Raw genomic sequence first — 27,982 nt, 5'->3', positions numbered from 1 at the left:
AAAACTAATAATAGCAGAAATAGGTTGTTAATAGCGGCTTACAATTATTAAAAGTTGCAGTTCCTGTCAGTTATCAGTTTCATATTTCGTATTATTCATAATTCTTAATTGCTTTTAGCTATTAATTATATTTGAAGATTGTCGAAATATTTTATTTTAATTTAAAAAAAGGTATATATCTATTATATTGATTTATAATAAGCAGAATTTCAATTATATGTCTAAACTTTCGGGAATTTTCCCGCATTAGATTCCAGTCACTGCTGTTCTGATATTTTTCGTTAATTTATGTCAGATGTATATTTACACTAATTTTACCTAAAATGTTTGTGTATTTGTTTCTTGTGTTCATAAATTTGGAATAAACGAGGTATAGCTAGAAGTTGGATGTAGTCGAAGTACAAAGCTCAGGTTTTCATTATCCTGAGACCAAGTTTTGAGTACCAAGATCAGGTTTTGATTATCAGATTTTGTTCAGTACTACTTAGAAAATAAGTTTCTGTAATTGTTAAAAAAAAGGAACTTTTCTCTAGCAAAGCAAATTTACCATAGAATAAAGTAAGTTTGATGAACTCAGTTGATAATTGTGAAATGCTATTTTTCTGTAGTTAAAGAAATTTACCTAAAAATATGAAGTCGTTGAAATATTTACTTATAACCTCAATTTATTTACTAGGTGTTGTAGATACGTGTAGAATATATGTTGCATAGTATTTATTCCTTTTTTTCGTTGTGATTTTGATGAATTCTTAAGTGTAAAATAAATTATAAGTTAATTAATAAATTGTTGAAAAATATACATATTACGATCGTTTATCCTAGATTTTGCATGAAAAGTTACACATGAATTATGATATTTGTTAGATTGATCTGTTAGGATTAATATATAGCCAGATATGTTTTGTCAGTCACTTTGTTACTATATTTTTGATTACATTTTGTGCATATTGAAAGCTTATTTCCTCATCATTTGTTTTACTTATAATGTTGTCATATTCGTTTATTGCATTTGCTTTGAATAAATCATCAACATAGCAATTAGGTATTTTGCAATGTCAAAACGAAAAATCATCCAAAAAATATAGGCCTCCACAAGCTTTTTAAAATATTTTTAATTTTTTAAACACCTAAAAGTTAAATAAAAGAAAATTAAAAAATATAGTTAAGTTTACTTGCATCCAGCTAATCGAAAAGTACAAATAAATTTATTGAATCTGAATTATAATCAGTTCTGAGAATAAATGGTCTCTATACCAAGACATAAAATTTCAGTTTTAAAGATTCTTGCTGCTAATTAATGGTTCATGAAAAGTATGAAAATTTTTTAAAATGTTAACAAATGTAATATAAAGAATTGTTTAGTAGCCTAAACCATTAGAAAATTTAAAATTAAAGCATATTTATAGCAATAGTTATACTGAATCAAAATATGGTTCTCTCTAAGCTTCAATATTCCCAGAAGCAATAGTTTTTATTTTTTCTCTTTTTATCTTAATACTATGTGAACTTAGGTGAAAGTGGGGTGGCCCAGCCTTTTTTGTTCTTATTTTTAAAAAAAATTTAATTGCACACCAAGACATGCTAATCTTTATAAATGTAATTTCATGTAAACTCAACATTTTGAAAAATGAAATTTACTCACCAGCTTTAAATATTTGATTGAAAGGCTAGGTAAAATTTGTGTTGTGATCTGTGGAGAAGTGATAGTTAGTTTTGATTTGCACACTTTACAGTATTCTTGTAGAAAATAGTTTATCCGTCACAATTACTTTAACAAATTATTTATACCAAATATTGTCCACATGGAAAGTTATTAAAAACTATTACCCTATTTAAAATATTTTTAGGTGGCAAGGTTGTTATATATGTTTTAAATCTAAGATAAGGACAGATAATCTCAAAATTAAAGCATAAAATACAGAAGCTAATAAAATATGACTTAGTTGCACCATTAGGAAATAAAATAATTGTGTAGTAAACTAATATGGAATAAATCTTGTTACGTACTACTTTCTTATTGAATAAATTGAGAGATCAAAATTGGTTTTCCTTGGACAAAATGAAGAAGAAAAAAGTGTTAATGTTACACTTAAAAAATATCAATCACTAGTATATAAAGTTAACAGATAGAGAAATCATATAATTATTTTTAAAACTAAACAATTTAGATCCTCAAAATAATTCAATCTAACTTAATTATTGTCTAGTCATTTTTAGATGAATCTTGTTAAAAAAAATTACTTCACCTTATTCAGGGTTCCCACGGTCCTTGAGAGTCCTTGAAAGTCCTTGAATTTTTTTTTGCTAAATTTAGGTCCTTGAAAGTGCTTGAAAAACGTCTTAGGTCCTTGAAAAACTTGATAGGTTCTTGAATTTGTCCAATACTGCCGGCGGCCCTTTTTATAAAACTCCCGCGGATCTTTCTCGTTCTTTCTGTTTTGTTCCCTAGCTCTCTCACGTGGTTTTTAATGCCACCGTTTCTAACCGGGCCTAGCGTCTTGGTGTCTGCCAAGCGCGCAGAGCACAGCAGACAATCAATGCGTTCGGGGCGAGACTCCACTTCATCTTCTGTCGCATATGCTTAGATCTTCTTTTTTCTTATCGAAACTGGAATACTCTCGAATTTCGTAACAATATGTACCTTGTAGTTTTCAATAAGTTTGCCGTTTTACCATCCGCACTTGTCCTTACGTTTGCGTCATTTCAAAACTTTATTGTAAAGCGTATTCGCATAGGCACGGCTTCGTATTTGTGTTATGTAGTTTAGACTAGTTATGCCTGGGAAGTGCTATTTTAATCCCCAATGGATGGATAATCAAGCTTATAAAGAATGGATTTTATCGATGCCCGAAAAGAAGTTCTGAGCCAAGTTCCGATTATGCATGAAGGAGATCGATATCGCGAAAATGGAAGAATCTGCTCTAAAATCACACATCAAAGAAAGGTAAAACAAAAAGGCAGTCTCATGCCCTGAGTTCTCTTTTTCCAAAGACATCAACATCTAATTCATCTGGTGTAAATACTCCTTCAACATCGTGTGCCCCATGTGAAACAGAAACTTTAGTGGCCGAGGCAGGGGTGATTGTGCTCCGGAAAAAGTCCGAATTTCCGGAATTTTCACTAACTGTGATCCGGAAGTTTCCGGAAATCGAAGGTCCAGTTGTTTTAACAAATCATTGATCACAAAAGTTTCCGGAAATCAATGATACAGGGTTGCCTCCGACGACTAAAAAGCTACTATTTTCAGCCTTAGGCGACTATGGCGCTTTTTTTTTTGCCTGAAAAGGCTAAAAAAGCAACTATTTTCAGGAATAGGCGATTATTGGGAGACTTTTTTACTTTTGGCGAAGTTTTTTCGCAAAAATGAACGTTACTTTTCAGTCCCCTCGCTAATACGTGCGTAGTGCTGCCTACCACGTGCATGTGCTCAGTGACGTCATCACGCTAATCACTCCCTTGTTATTTAACCCCACGGAAGAAAAAAAAAATCTGCTTTCCTTCATTATTCTCTCGTTCAAGTGGAAGCGTATTTGAACTGAACTTATGTATAAAAATTCTGTATTCGTTTAAAATTACTAGAAGTAGAATTTATGCCTTGTAAATATTTTCTCTAGATTTGATTTGTAAATATTTTTTTCTGGAAGAATCAATTTCCTTTGTAAATTCCAGCATACAGAGTCTTAAATTATATTCCTTTTTGTTTTGAACATCTCTTTAGTTCAGTTTAAAGTATTTTTTATTTGAAAATTTATTGATTCATTGCAATTATTAGATCTGATATACTGTATAAGTTGAAGCTGAGTGTAAAGTTTAGATTTGATATTAATGATGCTACTGATTTCAAGTATGAAAATTCTTGTTTGTTTTTTTTAGAAGTATGAATTTTATTACACAACGTTCTTTTTTGTAAATATTTTTTCCCAGTAGCTACTTTGGAATTCCATTTTCAAAGATGGAACTTAAAAACACTGTTTATTTTATTTGTTAGTAAGGGAGAGCCAGATACTTTATAAGCTTATATTCAATATTAATATTAATTTTTTATCAGTAAATAGTTAGATTGTAATCAATAGATAATAAACTAAATAGTTATCAGTAAATAGTAAACTAAGAAATATTGAGAAAAAGGAAAAAAAACCTTCTTTAATTTTTTTTTTCAATTGAAACTGTTTTTTTTTTTTTTTTTTACTTCAACAATATATATATATTTTTTTTACCTCAAAATTTTTTTTCCGGAAATTTTCCGGAATTTTGACTTGGGCTCACAATCACCCCTGCCGAGGTAACATTGTCTTCTTATCTGGTCAAAAGGAATGTGCTTGATGCTGAAATTCTCTGGAGTCTGAAGTGCATCACTAGTAATTATTCATTTAACTCCTGTGAAGGGATCAGTAAATTGTTCTCGAAAATGTTTGCTGATAGCTGTATAGCGAGACAATTTTTTTGTAGTGCCACAAAGTGAGCCTATTTGGGCTCCTTTGGATTGGCACTATACTTCAAAGGGGTTCTTATAAATGAACTGAAGAATGTCAGTCTCTACAATCTAAGCAGATGGACATTATGGTAAGGAATTGATAATAAAGTTTGCACTAAGTATCTTACCTCCCAATTTATGGGTCATGGAACTGCAGAAAATATTTTGTCCTCTTTTTACAAATGCATGGATGATGGTTAAAAGCTCTCTAAAATACTTCAATTATCCATGGATGGACCCTATGTCAATTGGAAATTCTATCAGAAACTTCAGTGTGAATTAAAAGGTCCCACCAGGTCATATTCATTGGCAGTTGTGGATTACACATAACGAATAATGCTTTTAAACATGGTGAAAATGGGATATATTCCTTCTAATTTTTATTTTCAGAAAGAATTGTTGCTGTACAACATTTAGAGAAGGTTGTGTAAATAATTTCAGAAACGATGTTTAATAGAGGAGAGGAGGGGGTTATGGAATAGTCATGGAATATGGAATACCTAAGATTTAGCTCTGTCTTTCATGCAGCCTTCACATGGAAATACACAGGAGTAAAGGATTTCACCATTAACACCTCATTACCATTAGTTATAGATTGTGCTGAAAATGATTTTGTGAATTAATGTGTAAAACCAGTAGGGTTGTTTTTAAAAAAATATAAATTTTAGTCCATAATACATATACTTTCTTCTCTCTATATAGGCAAAGCATTTAGGTATTATATTTGAAATTAATTATTGCCACAACAAGCATTGTTGCTTCTAGTAAAATAGAAGAGAATAATTTTTAAAATTGGTCTTAGATTAAGGTCCTTGAAAATTTTGTTTAGGTCCTTGAAAAGTCCTGGAAAGTCCTTGAATTTCAATCTCATCATAGAGTGGGAACCCTGTTATTAGTTAGATTCAAGTAACACTAAGTCCTAGTGTACCTATCTAATTATAAAAAGAAATTGGGTCTATAATTATTATCAACGAATTGGTATCTAATTTGGATGTTGGTTGGACGCAACCAAGACTATTTCTCAATTGATTAGCAAGTACGCTTAAATTCCATGCCAAAGATTTTAAGTTACGCACGCATTGTTGCATATTAAGTTATGCAATGTCTGTAAAAATTTAATAAGAATACAGTTTTTATAAATAAGTTGAAATTATTTTTATATTGATTTTTATAAACAAATAATAACTTATTTAAAAATTTATAACTTAAACTGGTTTACACCTTTGCAATATTTACAATTTAGTGTCACCTTAAAAATTTTCTCACTGAAATTTTTAAATTTATGTCAACTGGTGTATTATTATATGTGCAGTACAGTGAACCCTATGCAAGTTGATCAATTATGGTGCATTTGAAGCATAGTCATGAAGTCTTATTAAATAGTCAAGTTTTTGAAGATTGAGTCTTTGTTTCTTTCTTTCATTTTTAATATGCTATCTTTAAAAATATCTTCTTATTCCCATTGTTCATGTCATTCATATATTTCTTTTATGTTATCAATGCTTTGTTATATTTATTTAATGTAACCAATATAATGATAAATGTAATTTTTAAAATATTTTAGAGATGAGAAAACAAATATGCAAATTTTGATAGTGATAAATGCCGTGTAACTATTCTAAATAATTTCTTAAAATGTTAAAATAATTATAAGGTTATTTAATTATGTGACATATGAACCTATTTGTTACAAAAGCCCTTAACCATTTTCCAGTTAAATGATCAACTCCCAAAATTACTTAAGTTAACTTTTAATATTATTTTACAAATTTTGTGAAATTCTGATATAAAGCACTAAAGCATTTCTTGAAAAAAAATTTTATGGTCAATTTATGAAGTTTAAAATAGCATTCAATGGCATTTCTTAATAAGTTTGACTTATATCAGCTGTCATTATACAAGCTAGAGAGGTGGTCAGGTTAAATTATAATAATAACAGGAATAAATTCAGCATTTGATAATATAGTAGTCAATTTAAAATGGAGATTAACTTGGCAGGTTTTACTGCATATATAAAAATTATAATGTATAAACAATAATTTTTACTAATTTTTGTATGAATAAGAATTTTTACTTTTGTGTTTGATACTAATACTTTGATTTATATTTTAGGAAATTTTTTAGTTTTAAAAAATGGGCAGAAAAGGACCGATGCTTGTTCCTTTCTTGATTGAAGGAAGTCAATCTAACATGTATGGATCCTGTGTATTGCATGATGCCGATGAAAATAATTTACGAATCCATTTGCCTCGAAAAACTAAGACTGTGTGTGCTAATTGTAATCAAATGCTTATAGTAAGTGAATAATGAGTCTATTTTTTTTGTTTTAATTAAAAAAAATCAAACATACTTTGATAACTTTAATTATTAAAATGTTTGATTGTATTTATACTTTGTTTCACCTCAAGTTGGCTCAAGTTACAGGGAAAGGTAGGGAATGTAATAAAAGGAAGTTCTTTGTTATTTTGGAATTAATTCCAGTTTAAATGTGCCTACAAATATAAATAAATTTTGTATAATAAGAAAATTTTATCTTAAGACATGTATTTGAAATTTTTTCTTATTTAAATGTATTTAACCTATAAATGACTCTCCAGAAAAACGAAGGTACAACGAAGGAGGTGTTTTAGTTCGGCGATGAATTAGTTTCGGAGGTCAAGGAATCAGTATTTCGGCTATGTTTTTGCACTAGCCTACTGACTCTTTTGAGTCTACTCGCCTTTGCTTCTCTTGTAGTGTCCTATCTCTTGTAGAGTCTTATCGCTTGTGGATGGATTTCGCTCTCTTTCCCTTACATTGCATAATTGTTTCTTTTGTTTTGTTTTCGATTCTAACTGTTAGCTTGTTAGCCCATTAGTTATTAAATGTTAATTTTTTTTGCTAGTCGTTAATTTTTAGCTTGAAATTTGATAGTTATTGATTGTTAATTTTTTTCTAATCCCTTGTTAGCTTTTTTTTTATATAATTTCTAACTGTTAGCTTGTTTTTTGTTAGTTATCGTTTGTTAGTTTGTTTTCATGGCTATTGTATAGCTTATTTTAATTGTTAGCTTTTTTTCCCCTTAGTTAATTGTTAGCTTGTATTATTTCGTTACTTATTAATTAATAGTTTTTCTTTTGTGAGTTATTAATTTTTAGCTTTCTTTCTTTTATTAATTAGTAATTTTAATAGTCATTAAATTCTCTACTTATTTTTTTTTATTTAAATATTTTAAGAATGTCAGAGACGAAACTATCAAAGACAAAGATGTTAAAGTTTCCATGAAAAAAGTTCAAAATAAACAGGTGAATATTATTATGTTAATAATAGTTGAATATATTGCTGTTTGGCTGTTTCAACATGTAATTTTTTTTTTAATGACGAAAGTAAAAAAAAAAAAATTCACCTTATTTAATCTCTGTAATGATTCAAATTTTGTCTCTCCTGCGCCATGTGTAGCTTAGAAATAAGTCATAATTCACTCTTTTGCAGGAACTATTATCATGTGGCTCCGTAATTTTAAGATTTTTGTTTTATTAAAGGGACTTTTTAATTTCATCTGAAATACAAGTTCCATAATGCCATAATATAAGTATGCAAATCTTTTCGTTATAAACTACTAAAATGTATAGGAATTGAAATAGTTTCACAGAAGTCACAAAAATTGAATCCTTACTATTTTAGATTTATTAATAAAAAATTGTCTTTTTAAATAAAATTTTGTTTTGTTTAAAATTAGTTTCATTTAATTAAAAAATATTAATAAGAAAAATCTGTTTTTTATAAATTATAAGAAATTAGCCTATTTTTAAATGTTCTAATAATCTCTTGTTCTTTTCTGTATTTTGTTCGAAATTTCAGAAAGATTCTTGGTAGGAAAATAAATCAGCACTTTGTTTTCTTTAATGCCAATATTGGCCACTTTCCCTGCTATTTTTGCTACCTCCTCTCCCAACCAACTTAAATATTAACCCAGTTTCCATGACAATAGCTGTAATTTGGTCTACCTGGCAACTTGAGGTAAAACAGATTCCTTAATTCTAAATAATGTTATCTGAATATTTGAATAATAACAAAATCTATCTTTGTTCATATTTTTGTTTCAAAGAGTTGAATGCGTGATCTTTTTTCTAAACCCTGTGGCAGAATTTTTTCGAGCTATCTGTTAGAAAACTCCATCACTAATAGCTGCCTGCGAGATACTTTTAATAATAACAAATATATATGTGACAAAGTTAAAATAACAAGCGCTGTGATTACGATAAAAACTATAGAATATTTTTTTTAATAAAACATGCAATAATTTTTTATTCTAATATTATGTGTGATTCTCATAATTTGTGGGGGAGACACACAAATTGTTTCCTTCTTTGCATTTTGTAAATAATTATCACAATAAAAAATAAAATTAAAATCATGTAATCCGTAGTATTAATTGGCGAAAAAAAGATAGACGAAGAAATCACGTTAATCGTGCTCCTCAAACGTGTGTTTCGTTACGAGATTTCGTTGTTGTAATAAATAATATTGCATAAAAATATCGGATTTAAAAACTATGGAGAAATCAATAGCAATAACTGCTAAGATTCATTCGAATTATTACCTTAAAAAGTAAATACTCAAATGCACGATTCGAATTTTCCATGTTGCTTGAAATATATCGGGATATTTAAAATCCACATGACAATCAATATTAATAACTGCCAAAAATACAAACGAAACATTACATCGATTTATGATACTATCATCGCAAATTGAGAGCGTCAAAAAGTGATTTTCTTAAATGCTGGATTCAAATATTAAGTGTAAATTTCTGTGGAAAAGAGAAAAAAATTAATTATTTTTCAAAAAAAAACCTTTTTGCAAGAGAGAACTCTGTAACGTTCTGCGACAATGTCGCTGCGATTCTGAGACAGGGTTTCTAAATATTGAGATTCTAAAACAGGTTTTATGTTTCTTTTATAATACGTGAATTTTAATTACTATATTTTCTAATGTAAGCCTTTTTTTTTTTAACCTTTTCCCATGAAAATGACCGGCTGAGTTTTTGCTCGCTATTTCTCGCTTCCGTGATATTGACTGGCTGGAGTGTTCAGTAGTAATGTGCCAATAAGAATAAAACTAATTCATTTCTTTTGCCCGGAAAACATTTTATTTCTCATTTTACACACCATATAGCAGTACCAGGATATTTTTAAGGTAATTGTAAATAGTTAGTTTATTGTATACTAGATACTAGCACAAATCAAATACGTGTATTTGGCAAAATAGACACTTTTAAGGCCGTTTTCTTGAAAATTAACCGATCGTTAAGGGATTCAGAAAAAAAATTAAATCTTTATCTTGTTTCAGTTGCATATTAATTAAAATACTAAAGAACTGTCAACAGAGATTGCCATTCGAAACAAAACTGTAAACCTATTGGATTGTACTTCCAGTCACTTTTCAAACGTTTCATTTGTGCCATTCTGACCATTATTTATTGAGGAATTGAATTAAAAAGTTTCTTGTCAAAATAAGAAGTTTAGACAATTTCATGTGTTTATTAAACATTGTTATTGATGGTAAAATATATTCAATATTCAAGCTCCACAATGGCTTGAAAAGTGTTATAAAAAAATCAGCTCTGACAAATGTAATTTTTTTTAATTTAGTTACTTGAGTTTTAAAATTATTATTATTATTATTTTTTTCTTTGGTAGTTTGTATAAGAGCATGCAGAAACTTAAAATAGCACTGGAGTTTTCAAAATGAGATAACTAGACTGAAAAAAAAAGAAATATCCTAACAAATTGCATTGAACAACTGTAAAATTTTCAAGAAAAAAAAAAAAGTTTCAAGAGATACTTGTCAACCTAAAAATAGCATAAGGCAGCATTATTTGCACTATAATTTACCATTGAGAAAATTGTTTTTCAAATTTGTGCCATGCTTTTTGATGACTCTGATCCGTTAAGTGTACATAATTAGGTGAAAACTTAGCTGAAAGTAAAATTTTACTATAAACTTGAATAGTCAAAATATTCTAAAAAGTTTTCAATATTACTTTAAGAAAAATTATCAAGATTTTCTTTTGCATCCTATATTTGAGTGTGCAGAATTAAAGTAAATCACTTTTTCGATTTGTTTTTTAACACTTTTTATAATTTTGAAAATGTTCCTTTTTTTTATATATATAGATATTTTGTGTGATGGAAATTAAATTTTACTGCCACCAAAATCTTGCTCAAAACTTGAGTTGCTAGACCCCAATGCTTAAAAATTTAACTTTAACAAAATTAACCCAGGCAAATAAAAAAGTTGCAGTGTCTTGATTTGTTTTCATATATTGATTTCATATCTTCACATAATAGTTGAGTAATCAAGTATAGTTTTAACCCATCTAAAATGTGTATTTTAAATGTGGTAAAAATGAAATTTGCAGGCCTAAATTAGTATGATACCAGTTTTTGATCTCAAGCTGGTTATGCTTTAAACTACTTTTATAAACTACGCTCTGAAAACTTTGTTGAGCTAAATAAATGGGTGAATTTTATGTGACAAAAAATGAGACAAAATTCTACCTCTACACTCAATGATCACTAAAAGAGCAGACATTGAGGTTTCATCTTATATTCACCCTTATCATCTCTAATAATCATTTTAGAATAGTTGAAAGATTTTCATTCTTTTTTTTTAAATAATAGTCAAAATTCTGCATTCTAAAATTCAATTTGGGTTAGTTAAACTTCGAATTGTTCTTTGAACGTGAGAGCTTCTATTCATGAATTGTAACTTTTTTATTAATTTAAAGAAATTAAATATTCTATTCCATTTTTTGATTAAAATTTTTTTTTCGAACATCAGCAGACATTTATAAATATTTGTTTTGCCGTTTCTTTTCAGGATTGGAATATTAAAGGAGGAAGATGTATTACAGATACTGTTTATTCTGATACAAAGCATTCTATATTGGGTTCTTTAAATAAATCATGTTATGTTGATCCTGGACCTGAAATGGAGATTAATGGTGAAACTTATCGCCAATATAAAATCTTGTCTTATGAAGAAAGTGAAGGTAAGTATCATCCGGTTTACTTGAGTATGTTTCAAAACTTTTTCTGAGCAATAATAAATCATTTTTTTGCCTGCTCCTGTTTATTAAGTCATTTTCTTCATATTCTTTTTATTGTGAAGATGATCACATTTTTTTTTTCTTTTTTGCATTTTAAACTTACATTTTAGTATTTTCCATTAATTTCGAATTAAATTGACTAATTTTCAGATAATGTTTTGTTGTTGAATGTCCTTTATTTAAGAAATTTTTATTCACTCCAAACCAGAGCAACTTTGCCACTTAAAGAGACTGTAATGAATATTTAAAATAATATTACTTTTAGCACCTTCTCAAATTTTCTAAACCAATTAGATGAAACATTTGTCTCCTAAATTAGATTTTTTTCCACCAAATGGATAAAGACAATTGTCTAACTTTTTAGATAATGCTTAACTGCTGAATGTTTTTAACTAAAATTGTTTTATTAACCCCAAACCAGGACAACTTTGCCATAAAAAGGAAGCTTTAATGAGTATTTAAAATATTACTTTTGGTACCTTCCCAAACGTCTGAACCATATGGATGAGACACTTGTCTCCTTGATTGGTCTCTCACTGGAGAAATTGTCTAGGAACTAAAACCTATATTATAAAAATTTGGAATTAAAAAATAAAATGCTAATAAAAAAAAAAGAGCTTTCTAGATGAATAGAAGAAAAAAAGTTGTTTATCTAGGAAAAAAACGTTCTAATATTTAAAAGAAAAATGTGAGAGAACAAGTAACACTATTAAATGGATTAATCACTGAAAGTAACAAAAGATTGAAAACTCCTTTATAAAATGGTAATATAACTAAAGCTAGGGTTTTACAAAATATATTGAAAGTTTATTACAACTAATGATAAACTGAAAGTTAAAGAAGATAAATCTCATAAACTATAAAAATGCTAACATATAAATTTTATAAGAGAAAAAATTTAATTACAAATTTTGCGATTAACCAGATAAGTTGTACAAAATTAAGTTCATTTGAAGAAACAGAGTAAAACAGATTTTTTATTTTAACAGATTAAATATTTGTTAAATAGGTAAATTTGGAAATTTTTTTTAAATATTTTCTTCTAATTAAACAAGATAAAATATTTGCTGTCTGTAGTCAAAACCACAAATAGATTTAAAAAAAATTTAAACAGTGCTTATATTTATTTGAAACGAGGATCTTCCAATACAACATTATTGAGATTTGGGACTGTTTTCCTCTTTTAGGGGAATACATCCCCTTATACAGCAAAAATGCCCCTAGTAATACTGAGGAATAAGGACCACTGTGTCATTTTTTAAAAATTTTGTTTCCAGACAAAGTATACAATAATGTTAAAATTGCGAATTTTATTCTTTTCATTTTAATTGTGCTTCTATCATAGGGAAAGTTTTGCAAATAGATAGTTTCTTAAAATTTTAGATGGTAACTAAAAAATTTTGCGGAGGGGGGTGTAACATAAAAAGCTTCAACTAATCTTTTTATGTTGTTCCGGTACTGCAAATCTTTTTCTTAATTTATTATTCAAATCGAAATGCTCTTTCTCACACTTTAAAATTCACATCCCGTCTTTTAATCTATTTTTAGATCAAGTATGCATTAATTAACAGTTAGACATTTCCCCCTGTAACTAAGCGTGAGAAAACTATTTCCCTTGACCTATTTAATAGACCAATTATAATTATTAATGTTTCCATTTTTCTTTGAGACCTAGGAAAAACTTATGCTACTTTCCCTAGGATAAAAATTAAAGCACACAGATTTCGGAGTGCGATTTGTGCACCGCCAATGCTTGAAAATGATTTAAATAGACGATGTGAAGCTCTGTCATTTCGTTAAAATGATTTAAATAAATATAATTTTCCTTCCAACTGTTTGTCTACGTTCCTGAACATTCCACCATGGCTGCAATCATCATATATATATATATATATATATATATATATATATATATATATATATATATATATATATATATATATATATATATATATATATATATATATATATATATATATATACATTATTTTTGCCTGCTTTTCAATCAGCCAGATGAAATAAATATCATTAATAATTTATTTTGTTCTTGTTTATGTATTTTCACAGCTCTTGTATTTGATTGATGGATAAACCTTTTAGTTTAGCATATTTGATTTTAATTTTACAGGGTTCCCACGGTCCTTAAAAGTCCTTAAAAACTGCTTAACTTTTATTTTGGAAAATAAGGGCCCTTAAAAGTACTTAGTTTTGGTACAAGGTTCTTAAAAGTGCTTAATTTTTCAGCATCACTATAGTTGATAGACTATTTTTCAGTTCAATGTTTTAAAGCAAAAAGTCATTCTTTTATCACCTAGAATTAGATCATGCACGGAGAGTAAAGCATTTTAGAGAGACAAGAAGGGATGTGTGTGAGATGGCTATAGGCATGGAGAACAAAACGTGTATTTTTATTAATATATTGGCTCTTTCATTAATATTTTCTGCCTTTTGCCTCGAATGATACTCTATGAAAAGAGTGACATTCTAAAAAAAAAAAAAATAGAGTGTGGACAAGGGAAATACGAATGAAGAGGAGATATGGAATACGATGGAAGAGATAGTGCTTTTTTTTGTGTGTGTGTGGGGGGGGGGATTTCTAAGGTACTTAAGTAGGAGACCCTCACTGACCTTCAAAGTTGACAGAATTCAAGAAATTCAGTTCTACTGGTAATGCATCTGCTAATAGGAATAAAGTAAAACCCTAAGAAAAGAAGCATGAGAAAAAATTCTTGATCTGGAATCTGTAACGAAAATTATTTCCAAAAATCTTGGAAGAATTAATATTTCAATGTGTAATAAGCAACTGTAAATTTATAAAAAAAACAGCAAAATTTTTCAAAATTCATGATTGTACTTAAAATTAGACAGATATGTAATAAACAGGGTTTGAAAAATCTCATTCCACCAAGGTTTTATATGAAAAACCTGCGATTTATTGAGTTTTTGAAGAAAAACCTCAAGTTTTTTCAAAAATATTTTAAATTTTTATTTCTGAGTACTAAATAATGCATGATTTGCTCCTAACAAGAAAGTTAAATATTAGGTGACTGTTTATAACTTGTTTTGCTGCAATGTAAATTTTTTTAAAAAAAGTTTTAGATTGTTATTGTTTTTGTTTCTTAAGGATAAACAGATTGTTACATAAAAATTTATAAATCTACTCAATTAAAAGATCCCAAACTTTTTGTTATTAATGTCGATTAGAATAAAATTCAAACTTAGATTTTAATAATCATTTTTCTCAGTTAACATTGCAATATACTGTTTCTTTTTCTCTTTTTTATATATTTTTTTTAAAATTTCTGTTCAACTTTTGGTTGCTTTAAAATAGGGGTGCCCAATCTGCGGCCCGCCAACCCTCGGTGTCCGGCCCACGGCAGCAATCTAAACAAAATGAGAAGAAAAAAAATTTATAATTAAAAAAAATTCGGAAATTTGAAATTAAATAGTTTTTAACGCCCCCAATCTCAATGTAGTTCTTCGATCGCTTTTTTCCCATCATTTTTAATTTTAATTGTTTTAATTTAAATATTTTTTACCCCTATAAACTTTCTTTAAATCAAATTTTTTAACTTTCATTTATAGAATATTTATTTTTTTAAATTTAATACTATGAAATTTTCTTAATGTTAAAATTTATGTTTAAATGGACTTCTGTATTATGCAGTATGATAAAAAAGAACCATTAATTTTCCACAAGTTTATTTCAATTTATCTAATTTTCGGATTCTGTTTTTTTCCCTAAATAATCAGTTTTGCAGTTTCTAATTTTAAACATTTAAAAGTATTTAATTTTATGCAAAGATATCACAATGTTAACTGAAAAAAAAAAAGAATTTAGTGCCTGGAAGAGTGATGCTTATATAAAATTGCTGTCTATATGTCTGAATAAATACTTTATCATGCTACCCTTCATTGATCAATCTGCTGTGCATGTGGCCCTTCACTCAAAAAGGTTGTACACCCCTACTTTAAAATTAGTAAATGTTTTTCGTCAGATTGTTTAGTAATATTAAAGTTAATTCCTAATATCAGTTTTGACTGGAAATAATTGTAAAGCTCATCTTAAAAGTAAATATAACACATTTGCTGTTGAGGAATAATTTCAAAATGGTTAAATTACACATTACTTTCAATATGTTTTTCATAAAATTTTTCAATAGAGTTTTTCAAAACTATTAATTCACCATAAAAATAAAATGTCAAATCATAATAATATTGGAGAATAATATTAAGAATTATACAGGATGATAAAGAAATATTACAAGTAAATGTCTATAAATTATGAAAAAATAAATAATTTATAAATATTTGTTAATTAAGTAACCTTACCAATTTTCTAGCCATAGGAATGCGTTGATATCTTTGAAAAATCATTTTGTCCCTATTATTATGTTTCACTGAGAACTATTAAACATATTTAGAACATAATAGTTTGAAAATTATAAATCTTAAACATAATTGTATTTTTATTCTATAAAATTTTATAAAAATATTTATTGCAATGAATTTAAAAAATATATATATTAAGTTAAGCCTAATGAAAAAAAAGTGGAATGATTCAAGGTGCTTAGATATTAGTATGACCCGTTTTTACTTAAAATAGGACTTAATTTGACATGGCATAGTTAAGAAAACATTACTCATGCAATCTGAAAATGTTTTTGAAAAAAACCCGACCTGGGTTTGCAAAAATTGTCTGGTTTCCTACTTTGGCGTACCCTGAAACAATTATTGAAATAATTTTATCAGTACTTACATTATAATAAAATTGTTTTCTTGTTCTTTTTTTTATAATAGATTTTTTTTAAGAAAGTTAATTAATTAGCACTGTCACTGGTGGTATATATTTATTCGGTGATAAACAATCATACTATTTTTAAGGTCCTTAATTTTTTTTAAAAAAGTCCTTAATTTTTTCAAAAAAAGTCCTTAAAAGTGCTTAATTTTTGCTTTGTTAAAAGAGTGGGAACCCTGTTTTAGTCTTTGATGAAATGTATCTTCCAAATTTAAAATTTTGTGTTTCCATAAATTAAATTGTAAGTTTTAATTAATTTAATCAAATATATCATTTTTAAAAGAATCATTCTGCCCCTGTGCTAAAGTTTTTCGACAAGTTGGCCATCTTGTGTAAGGTATCCGGGGGTGTTTGTGCTCCGGGGAAACCCCGGAATTCCAGGGATTTTGAACTTTGATACCCGGAAATTCCGGGGATCATCGTTCAAAAGGAAGTAGGAATAATAATGAATTATTTATTTTGATCTGGGTAATTTTGTTTGCTTTGAAAGCAGAAAACGCAAGGTCAGCGTGTGTGGTGAAAACTTTTCCTTTCTTTCTCCAAAGGCAGTGATAATGCGTGAAAAGGGGGAAAAACTTCTTTTTTGTTCTTTCCTTATTGCGAGTTATGACTCATTCCCCCAGTTCTCGGACATTCTCTTCTGGATTCTTTTCGGCAAGTAGGCGCGGCGGGAAAAAAAAGGGAGAGACTTCGTTCGACCAGATGTGCGATCACGTGACTCTGGGTTTAAGGGTCTTATCTCTCCTGGCGTGGCGCCAATAAGTAGAGAAGGGGGGTTTTTCGCCGTATTAGCTACTTGTCATTGATTGCTTCGCAACTTTTTTTTCTCCGTTGTGTAAAATTTTCGTTTCATTTATTGATGCAGGTGTAAATTTTTTGTTTCGTTTATTGAAATATTTTTTTATTTATGTACGCAAGAGAATTTCACTATGAAATTTCTCGATATAAATAGTGATATTATACAATTAGAAGAAGGTGTCCGGAATGCATTTAGGTGGAATTGGATTGAACGGAGAGATGGTAATGGGGATACCATCGGCTCATGGTGCAAGAAAATAAATGCTGCGGGACAAGCATATTGTGTTTTTTGTAACTCACTGCTGAAGTATGGTGGGGAAGGATTCAAGGCTTTCACAAATCATTCTAAAACTGTGACGCACATAAAATATTCAAAGTGCATTAGACATTCAATGACTTTAAGTAATTATGCTAATTCAAAAAATACTGATGACTTACTGGAGACTGATGCTCGGCCATTGGATATAGTGACAAGAAAAGCACGCCAAGAGGTATTAATAACTTTGTTTATCGCCGAGAATTCTCTTTCTTTCAATGTAGCTCCCAATGTAATTGAACTCTGCAAGCAGTTGAGCAGCAATCAGACGGCACTAAACTCGTTGGGTATGTCCAGGACTACTGCATGTTATAAGATGAAATATGGGCTCGCAAAAACTATTAAGGAAAATATCATTAAAACTTTAAAGAAGACTCCATTTTCTCTAAATTTGGATGAAAGTACTAGCAATGCTCAAGAAAGTATACTGGCAATATTGGTGCAGTTTTATGACAACAATCAAAATGAAGTTGTAGTTCATAATTTTGTATCTCTAAAGATGGAATCTTGCAATTCAGAAGTTGTTTTTAAAGCAGTTGTTAATACTATTGACGATAATAATATTCCATGGGCAAACTTAATTAGTGTATTAATGGACTCGTGTAACACCATGCCTGGAAAAAAAAGGGTGTTGAAACCAGACTACGATCAAACAAAGCAATTAGATATTGATGGTGACACATGCCACACAGCTAATAACTGCAAAAAAATTTGCTTAATGTTTTGATAGATACTTAGAAGATTTGTTTGATGACATCTATTTTGATATGAAAAGCTGCAGTAAAAGAGAAATTTTTTTCAAAGTCTGTGAATCCTTTGCCATTAAAAAACTTAAGCCCTTGAAGAGACCAGACCATAGGTGGGTGTACATTTTATGTGTTTTAGAAAGAATCAAAGATCTGTGGGATGCTCTTATTGCATTTTATTTTCACTACTTGGATAAAACTGATAAAGGTGATTATTTTTCTTATGTTGAAACTGTATACAATAAAAGAAATATTTCTGCAGCTCAGAAAAAAATTGTTGAAGGGGTGTATTCTTGCTTGCATTCCCAACAACTCACAAAGGATACTTTACCTCGGAAAAAAAGAATACTAAATGGGTTATTTGTTATGCAAAACAAAACTTTATTGCATATGGCATTATATTCAGCAGTATTACCAGAGTTCAACAAATATATTAAATTATTTGAAACAAAAAAACCAATGCTTCATTTAATACATTCCAGTATTTATAAATTGATGGCAAAATTTTTCCTTTTTTTATGAAGCCAGAAAATATAGAGTGAACATCTTATAATGATTTATTAAAGGTTGATGTCACAAATCCAGAATTCCATCTACCTAGCAAAGTAATATTTACTGGTGCAGAAGCTTCCACTCTCCTGAAGAAATTATCAAAAAATCATCCAATAGCAAAAGAATTCCAAATTTCTCTGATGAAAGCTTATACTAATACAGCACAGCATATGAAACAGAAATTACCCCTTAAAAATTCATATCTAATTAGTTTTACAGCATTAGATCCAGAGCTAAGAGGTAAAACCAGTACAATATTAGCTTTTGAAAAAATATCTTTATGTCCCATATTTTTAGTGATAATGAAAAGTCAAAAGTAGAAGCTGAAATAAGGTTATACCAGAGTGATATTGATATCACCAAAGAAATGCTCTACACATCTGATGAAAGTGGAAATCAAGTCAAGTGTACAATTGATAAATATTGGTCTAAAGTTTTTAATTTAAAAGATGATTTCACAAATGATTATAAGTATCCTACATTGGCTAAATTGGTCAAAGCCTGCCTTAGCTGCTTCCATGGCCCATTAGTGGAAAGTGCATTCAACTTAATGGATACACTTGTCACCGACTATAGAATCTCTCTTAAGATTGATTCCCTAGATGCAGTGCAGACTATTAAATATGATTTAATGGCTTCTAAAGAAACCTCATGTGAAAAATATGGCTCAAAAAATCCAATGACTGATCCAATTCTCAAAGATCTCTTACTGAATATGAACAGAAGTTGGAAAACATATCAAGAGGACTTAAAAACATGTATTTCAGATGAGTCACCTATAAAAGTCGCTGAAAAACCTTCTACATTAGCAGAAAAGCAAACTGCTTCTACCTCTGCATATGCAGTTCTCGAGGAAATTTCTTCAACTGTAAATGAGGAAAATAAAAATCAACCTTCCTGCAATTATGAAGTTCACCACAAAAGAAAGAGAAGCCCACAAACATCAGAAAATGAAAAAAAAGCAACAGAAATTAGATAATTTTTTTTTAAAGAATTAATTCAGGTAATTTAAAATATTTACATAAAATGTCGTAGTTTATATGTTTGAAAATTTATGGTTATTAATTTTGCAAAAAAAAAGTAATTCATTGAACTTTTATAATTAGGTCATTCAATACTTCATAATTGTAATTTTTCATTTCTCCCCTCCCCCCTTCTCGAAACTCCAAAATGTCTGTAGTAAGTTTGTAAAAGTTTCAGGGGATTTTTTGGGGTCCCACAAACACCCCTGGGTATCTTCAATCATATAGTTTTTTGCAATAATTTTTAAATGGTGCTGAATCATGAGTTCATTGAAAGAATTTTTAAAAAAAAGTTTTATAAATTAGTAATTTATACTTTAGTTAACATGTGGCCTATAGGTAGGTAATGCCTTTGGAAACATGAATATTGTAAGTACATTAAATTTTGCCCTTTAGGTTGAGTTACTTAGAAATATATAATTTTTCTCACTGCTTCATTTATTGTAGCTCTATTAAAAATTGAAATGTTTATTAAAAATATTTTACATCATCTTTCATATGCAGACATTTAGTTTGTAACTTTGAGTGGTTGTTGCAAAATTTTTTTTCTTCTTTCAGAGAAGCGGAAGAAAGATGCTGTTAAGAAAAGTATCAAAAAATCAAATAGTTTACTTCTGACTCCTAACTCAGAAGTTTATGGTACTAGTTCTCTGGAATCACATCAATTTTCTCATCAACCAGATGGAGAAATTAGATCTAAGACTCCTAACTCAGAAGGTTATGGCAGTTCTATTGAGTCACCTCTATCTACTGATCAACTGGATAGTGAAATAAGATCTCCTCAGACTCCTAGCTCAGTAGGTTATGGCAGTTCTATTGAATCACCTCTATCTACTGATCAACCGGATAGTGGAATAAGATCTAATAATTACAACTGTTCTGATTATGAAAGCGGAATCGATTCACCAATGCCTTTTGTTGGCTTGAATCCTAGCATCAATGGTAATTTTGGTGAATTAAATTACGATCATAATGTTGCATATTTGAATCAACAATGGGGAATATCTGATACAACACATGACGCAAACATGCTTAATGTGCTTTTTATTCAAAACTATGGAACATTGAATTCCTTGACTGAAGGAAATAATGAGGATGAACCTATGATTCTAGAATTGGAGGCATCTCAAAATTTGCCTTTGTATCAAGAACTCTATTCATTTAATAACATTACATGTCAAGCTGACATGCATGATAAATTAATATCTCAAGCCTTTAACATTAATGGTTCAATTCCTGAAGCAAATATACAAAATGAGTCTGCAGATCGAGTATCTGAGATATTTAAGGCAAACTTTCAAAATGTTGTTGAAGATTATGCGATTCCTAATATAACGTTTGATGCTAACACTGACATTGTGACAAATGACCAACACTTTATGATGCTAAGTAAGTATATTATTGCTCTCTTTATTTTTATATGATTAATTTATAGAAGTCATTTTTAAAAATAGTAACTCTGACAATTTTAACTGGTAGTCCATAAATTTAAAAAAAAAAAAAAAATACATGAAGGTTATACAACATCATTATATTCGCATATCTTGTTTTTGCTACCTATTCTAATTTAGTTAAAGGACACAATTTCAGCATAAATATAAGTAAGTTCTAAATCAGTTTTAATTAGATTTTGTATCATGATAAAAAAACAGGTTAAAATTGTGTAATATTTTTTTTTTTAATTGAAAATCTTAAAACAAATATTAGCTTGCTAACATATTTTTTAATTATACTTTTAAAACAATTCAATTGCATATTGCAAGATTTTAGTCAATTATATCAAATAAGAAAAAAATTGCATCCTTGATTCATAAATCTATGTTCTATATAGTGTTCCATAAAATAAAAAAACTTTATCAATAACTCTTGATCTAGTGATTGTATCTTCATGTACTAGGACTCAATCTTAATGGTCCACTGGAATGATCTCAAATATGCTAAATAGTTAGTGCAGATGATATTTTATGTTATGGGTACAAAAACATATTTTCTATAAAATGCCTTTTTTTTTCTTCGGATTTAGATTCCTGACCCTGAAGAATAGCCATAATCTGGGAAATATGGTCCCAGTACTTCGATCAGGGGAGCAGTTGAAATGTGGGCACCTTCGTGTTAATTTTACTTTTTGCATATTTTGAGCAAATGAAAAAGAATGTACTTTCATATGGCAAATAACAAATTTTAAAGAAAATTGGTCTAATCACTCCTGAGAAATCAAATTTTAAATATACAAAGAATTTCTTCAGATAAAGGAATTTTATAATTGTGTGCAAAAAATTTTTGATTCACTTAAGTTTTCGAGATGTGACAAATTACTTAAAAAGTAAAATTAACATTAAGGGGGCATGCTTTCAATCGCTCTCTTGTCCTAACTATTAGGACCATATATCCAAGATAGTAGCTACTCCCTATATTTTGAGTATCAGGAATCCAAATCCATTATAAAAAGAAAAAGTTATGTTTATCCAGAGGAAGTATGTTTGTATGCCCAATTTTGTAACTTAAAATGTTGTCTTCACCAATTTATTAGTATATTTGAGGTAGCTCCCTAAACAACTAAGGATCCATAAACCATTAGTTTTATACTAAACGTCTTTTTATTCTCTTCTTAATAAAATTTTCTACTTTTCTCATAAAAAATGTCTAGTATCAGTTTACCAAAAACTGTCTGTTCAACAGTTTAAGTTATTGAAAGTTTGATGCTTTTTTTTATTTATTTAATCAATTACTCATATTTGTTTCATTTTAGATAATGCAAGTGATATTCCTCCTACTTCTGATGAACTTTTTCCAGAGTTTGATGCTTCTGATTCTGACTGGGGGGAAAGTAATGTGTCTGATGCTGTTTGGGATTCAAAGTTAAATGAGTTAATGTCTTCTATAGATTTACCTGCTGGCTGTGAAAATGGAAAAGATGGTAATTTCTTTTTAAATAAGTACTGGCAATTTTTTATTTACTGATTTTCTTTATTTATTATTTTTATAGGTGAAACAGATGAAAGATCACTGAAATATTATAAGTTGAGTGAAGAAATTAATTTGGGTGAAAATGCTGTGTTGACTCTTAAACAAATGGTAATTAGAACTTTGAAAATCCAATTTAAATAACTAAAAAAAAATCTAATTATTATTATTTTATGTTTTTGTTATTATTTATTGAAAAATATAAAACTAAGCAAATTGTATACATTTAAGTCATTATTTTCTTTGATGAATTTCCAAATTAAACCACTTACAAAATTAAAAAGTTTAATTTTTATTTAGACTTCAGAATAATTGCCTGTGTTTTTACAAATTTAATACATTGATTTTGAAATCTGTCTAATATTTCACAAACCTGTCTTAAGTCTATAACCTTTGAAGTATATCATTATTTAGTGTTGCTTCCCTGTCTTTTATCCTACCTATTAAGCTTTAAAAATCTTAAGAAATAGAATGTTAACAATTGCATTGATTAGGCGAGAACAATGAAAAAATAATATTCTTGGTGCATGTTAATGAGTTATGTTTTTAGTATGTTGTGTACTTTCATATTTTGTAATAGACGACAATAGATCCAATGCATTATTGTATAGCTCAAATGATGTTAACTTTGAGAAATACCTGCAATTTTAACTATGCATAATGATTAGGCTTATATGATTGTTTAAAATACAGTGATCCCTCGTTTTTCACGGTTAATGGGGACTAGAACCTTCCACGAAAGCTGAAAACCCGCGAAGTAGTATTTGCCCCTAGGAATTTTCGGATATGCGGGTACACGAATGTTTTAAATATGCAAACAGTATTTTTACTTTACACATTTAAGACAAAAATTACAATAGTATACGTATTTACTTAAATGTGTCAGTGTTAATTAATAAGGTTAATTACAAAACCTTATACAGTAATAAACATTAATCAACATTGCTTTCTGATAGAGGCAAAGAGTCTCTCACTTGACTCATATTGCCAACACAACACTAAAATACAGCATGCGAGACAGTCAACATCATTGATACAGCAAGAGAAGATGCTTGGTGAGGCTACAATGATGCACAGACAATCAACTCACAGGGATAAATCCACTCATACTCTCATTGGTCGATGTAGCACCAGAAACCAATCGTGTTCCTTTATGAGAGCTCAATGTATATGTACTCTGAGTCAACTCATCTCTTTGTTTGACGTAAATGGGATCCTTCTCTCTTGTGCATCAATATGAAACAACGCCCCTTTCCGCAATGTGGCTGCCGACATGGTTGTATTTTTTTCATTTTATTTTATGATGAATATTTTAGAAAAACCTGCGAAGCACTGAAGCTGCAAGAGCGCGAAGTGGCGGGGGAACACTGTATGTGCATTGCTTGAACCTTTAATGTATCGTATGAATAAATTGCAATATTAGTGTAAGCTCATATTCTATAAACCAAATGCTAGTACATAATCGAGTTTTAAATAAGGGTTGTTTTTGCCTATTACAGGGTGAAGTTCCATTCGATGATGAACCTCCAAGTCTATATATGTGTGATGAGTTGCAGTTCTATCAATTTTTTGAATTTCATCCAAATGCTTATGGTATGTGAAGCTTATAAATGTACTTCAAATTGATTGCATAAAATTAATCGTTTTTTAAAAATACTACATAGTTATTACATTATAATCAACTATTGATTCTTAATATTTTTGATTTAAAGAGAATAAGTTTTTATACTAAAGATAATTTAGGTATTATCTGATTTAGGTTTCTAAAAATAATATTCCTTGATTTTTCATAATCAAGTTTATACAAGATTACCCACATCTATTGCATTTTAAATTTATCACCTTTTAGTAACATTAGTTTTTAAGTAATTTTTCATGTTATGTGTCTCTCTTGGTTGAAAATATTTTTTTTGTAAAATATAGTTGAAATCTAATCTTACTGCTTCCAGTTTTTTTTTATAAAATAAATCTGATAAAATATTAATTCTCTGAGCAAGTTGGGATTAAAAATACCTATTCATTAAAAAGTTCTTTAAAAAAAGACTTTTAATGTTATCGACTATTAGTAAATAAAATAATAAGATATATTTACTGAAAGTTACATACTAATATTTACTAAGGAATTACCTTTAGTTAAACGAATTTTACAATTGTGTGTGAAAAAATTTTGAATTGCTTAAAATTTATAGAGATGAGCGAAATACGCAAAAAAAACACCATATCGTTAAGGGATCCAAATTTTGGACTGCACTTCTGACCAAACTATGGGGACCATATTTCACAGTTTGTGGCTATCCCCTATGTTTTGAAGGTCGGAAATCCGAATCTGTTGAAAAAGAATATGTTTATTCAGAGGAAGTAAATTTTTTTTGTCTTGATTTCTTAGCTTACAGTATCTACACTAATTAATTAAAATGTTTGAGGTCACCCCTTTGAACCATTAAGATTAAGTCCTAGATGTGAAGATTCGATAAGTTATTCTGGGTGGTCTATTTTATTTTGTCCACTGTACATATAAGATCAATATAAGAATAATTGACAATGCAAAACTCTAGTAAATAAAAAACTTGTAATAAAAAGTTTGGGGCTTCTCTTCTGTAAGATGTGTGTTCTGAAAGCTTATTTTAACTTGTTAATTTTCAAAAAAATATTAATACTTTAAAAAAATTCCGAAGAATAAAACTACTATTCTTAAAGCATGTGTTATCTGCGTCCAGAGTGGTTTTTATTGTTATTAAATTTTTTGGTAAAACTTGCTTACAAAGCGGTTTTAATTCTATGCACGTATTTAGCTTATTAAAATTTTACTTTATGCATGTAAAGCAGACTGAATTATCAAAAATCTAAAGAATTAGCTTAATTCTTTTCATAAATAGATATGTTTAGACTTAGCTGTTGTGTATTATGTGATAATTAAAGATTATTATTTTTTTTGAATGGTTGAATAGAAAGTTGTTTTTTTGCAGGTTATTTGGAAATTGATGTTATGCTACGAATTCAGGCATCACAAAATACAGAGATTAAAGAAATGGGAGATCATCTTCTGATTTTCTTAAAACCTTGGCAGACAGATGCTCCAAAAAAATTTTTTCCAAACCCTGACATTCTTAACTAAAATACATTCTTAAAAATGTTCATTTGTAAACATGTTAGTTACTACTCATATATATATGTGTGTGTGTGTAGCAGTTAATATTTCTTAACAATGACATGTTTACACTTGGTCATTTGTGTGTATTTGCACACTTATATTCAAGAGAAATTGCTTATGTCACATGTAATGCCAGTTGCTTATGAACTATTTATCTAGAAACTGTTTAATTTTTTAAATACTCAGTAGGTTTACATTCAGTTGTATATTTTCAAACGTCAATTGTTCTGTTACTTTTTTTAAAAAATTGTTTTTCCTTTATTAAGTGATTATATAAATTACATAGATTAAAATATTTATTTGATACTTTCTCAAGATAAAAAATGTTTGAGGATATTTCTCTTTCATACATCTGTTTCCCTATGTAATAACATAGAAAAATTAATTAGCTTTGCAGGAAAGCTTTCAGTCCTGGAGTTGTTTTCTATGTGCATAATATCAGAGGGTTAATAGTTGTATGTGCTTTATTAAAATGAGTTTTTAAAACCTATAATTTGTACTGCTAAAAACAATTTATCCTCAACGCTGGCTTACTTGCAGTGACATAAGCATCACCTCTTCTTTGAACCAAACACTGATGTGAAAGTCTTAACATGTAATACATTTCTTGTTGCTTACAAATTAAGTCTTGTAAGTATCTGTTCTTAAACAGTGGTGAGAATGTTCTTACTGTAAACTACAGTTTTAACAGTTTACATTAACTGATACTGGTTTTTAAAACCATATATTGTGCTAAACACATTTTTATTCTCACATCTGGCTTTTTTGTAGTAATGAAAGCAAGTTCACTTTGTTGAACCAAGCACTGATATGAATGTCTTAACATAAAAACATTTCTTATTACTTTGAAATGAAATTTTTGTAAGTAATTGTTCTTCAAGAGCTGTGGGAATATGCTTATAGTGAACTGCATTTTATTCTTAGAACAGCTCTTTGAATGTACTTCTATATACTCAATTTTCAAGACTATGTATGTTTTATCAAATCGTTACATTTCTTTTGTAATAAGGAAATTTTACTCTTGTAGAATAATTTTAAGCCTTTTTACCTGTATTACTTTCGTAATGTCTAAATGGTACTTATTAAATGACTAAATATTGTTAATCTTTAACTATTTTAATTATGCTCTTTTCATTTATTATTTCTTTTTAAGAATGCTATTATCTGGATTTCTTTTGTATATTATATTCTTTAGAGGCAAATAATACAAACTTTTAATAAGTATGTGACTATTGCTAGCATTCTAAACTATATATAGAAATGTAATCATTGTACCACTAGATATAGAATGTACTTCTATATACTCAATTTTCAAGACTGTATGTTTTATCAAATCGTTACATTTCTTTCAAAATAAGGAAATTTTGCATTGACTCTTGTGGAATAATTTTAAACCTTTTTACCTGTATTACTTTTGTAAAGTCTATATGATACTTATAAAATGACTAAATATTGTTAATTTTTAACTGTTTTGATTATGCTCTATTCATATATTATACTCTTTAGAGGCAAATAATACAAACTTTTAATATGTATGTGACTATTGCTAGCATTCTAAACTATATATAGAATTGTTATCATTGTACCAATAGATATAAAACTAGGGAGCAATTTGTAGATTACTATTTATGTGATAAATTGTTTAGTATGCGGTAATAATCATTGTATCCCTCTGCAGTGTATTGTGTTATAGTTATATTATGCCTGTGATTGAAAACACTTCTTGCCATAAAATATTTTCAATTGTGACTTTGACTAAATAACACCCAACATGAATGCTTAATATAATTAAATTAGTTAGAATGTTAATTAATTTAAAAGTTTATTGAAATTCTTGTTATGTATTCATTTTAATATTTTGTTTTGTCTTTATTATAAATCATATTTTTACTGTTATGTAATTATAATTTTTTTTCTTCAATTTTTCATTCAAATTCTTGTCCTTGTAGTCTTTTAATCTATTAAAACTTTTGTTATACTTCCATTTTACTATTTGCTCTTGTATGCTTGTTTATTAGTTATGTTAATTGAGGCATTTATATTAATAAACACTTTGATTTCTTGTATT

General features: G+C 28.6%; 1 protein-coding gene and 1 pseudogene across 2 annotated transcripts; both read left to right on the top strand.

Annotated features, from left to right (window-relative positions):
• Window positions 1–5: 5 nt before the first annotated feature.
• On the top strand, window positions 6–27,980 carry LOC107446826 (uncharacterized). Of its 2 annotated transcripts, none has more exons than XM_087159656.1 (8): window positions 6–171; window positions 6,587–6,769; window positions 11,339–11,510; window positions 20,358–21,188; window positions 22,549–22,716; window positions 22,786–22,874; window positions 24,263–24,356; window positions 25,730–27,980. In XM_087159656.1, the coding sequence occupies exons 2-8, from the start codon at window positions 6,608–6,610 to the stop codon at window positions 25,876–25,878; spliced, it is 1,665 nt and encodes a 554-aa protein (XP_087015782.1). In that variant the 5' UTR covers window positions 6–171; window positions 6,587–6,607; the 3' UTR covers window positions 25,879–27,980. The 2 variants fall into 2 exon arrangements, with proteins under 2 accessions (XP_087015782.1, XP_087015783.1); XM_087159657.1 differs by lacking the exon at window positions 6–171 and adding an exon at window positions 211–558.
• On the top strand, window positions 18,918–19,972 carry LOC147813915 (uncharacterized; annotated as a pseudogene).
• Window positions 27,981–27,982: the final 2 nt, after the last annotated feature.

Source organism: Parasteatoda tepidariorum, chromosome 3 (genome assembly GCF_982258835.1).
Source record: "Parasteatoda tepidariorum strain Cologne lab strain chromosome 3, Ptep-v5.0, whole genome shotgun sequence".
Taxonomy (NCBI): domain Eukaryota; kingdom Metazoa; phylum Arthropoda; class Arachnida; order Araneae; family Theridiidae; genus Parasteatoda; species Parasteatoda tepidariorum.
Note: the sequence above shows the minus strand (reverse complement) of the source record. Positions and strands in the feature narration are given on the sequence as shown.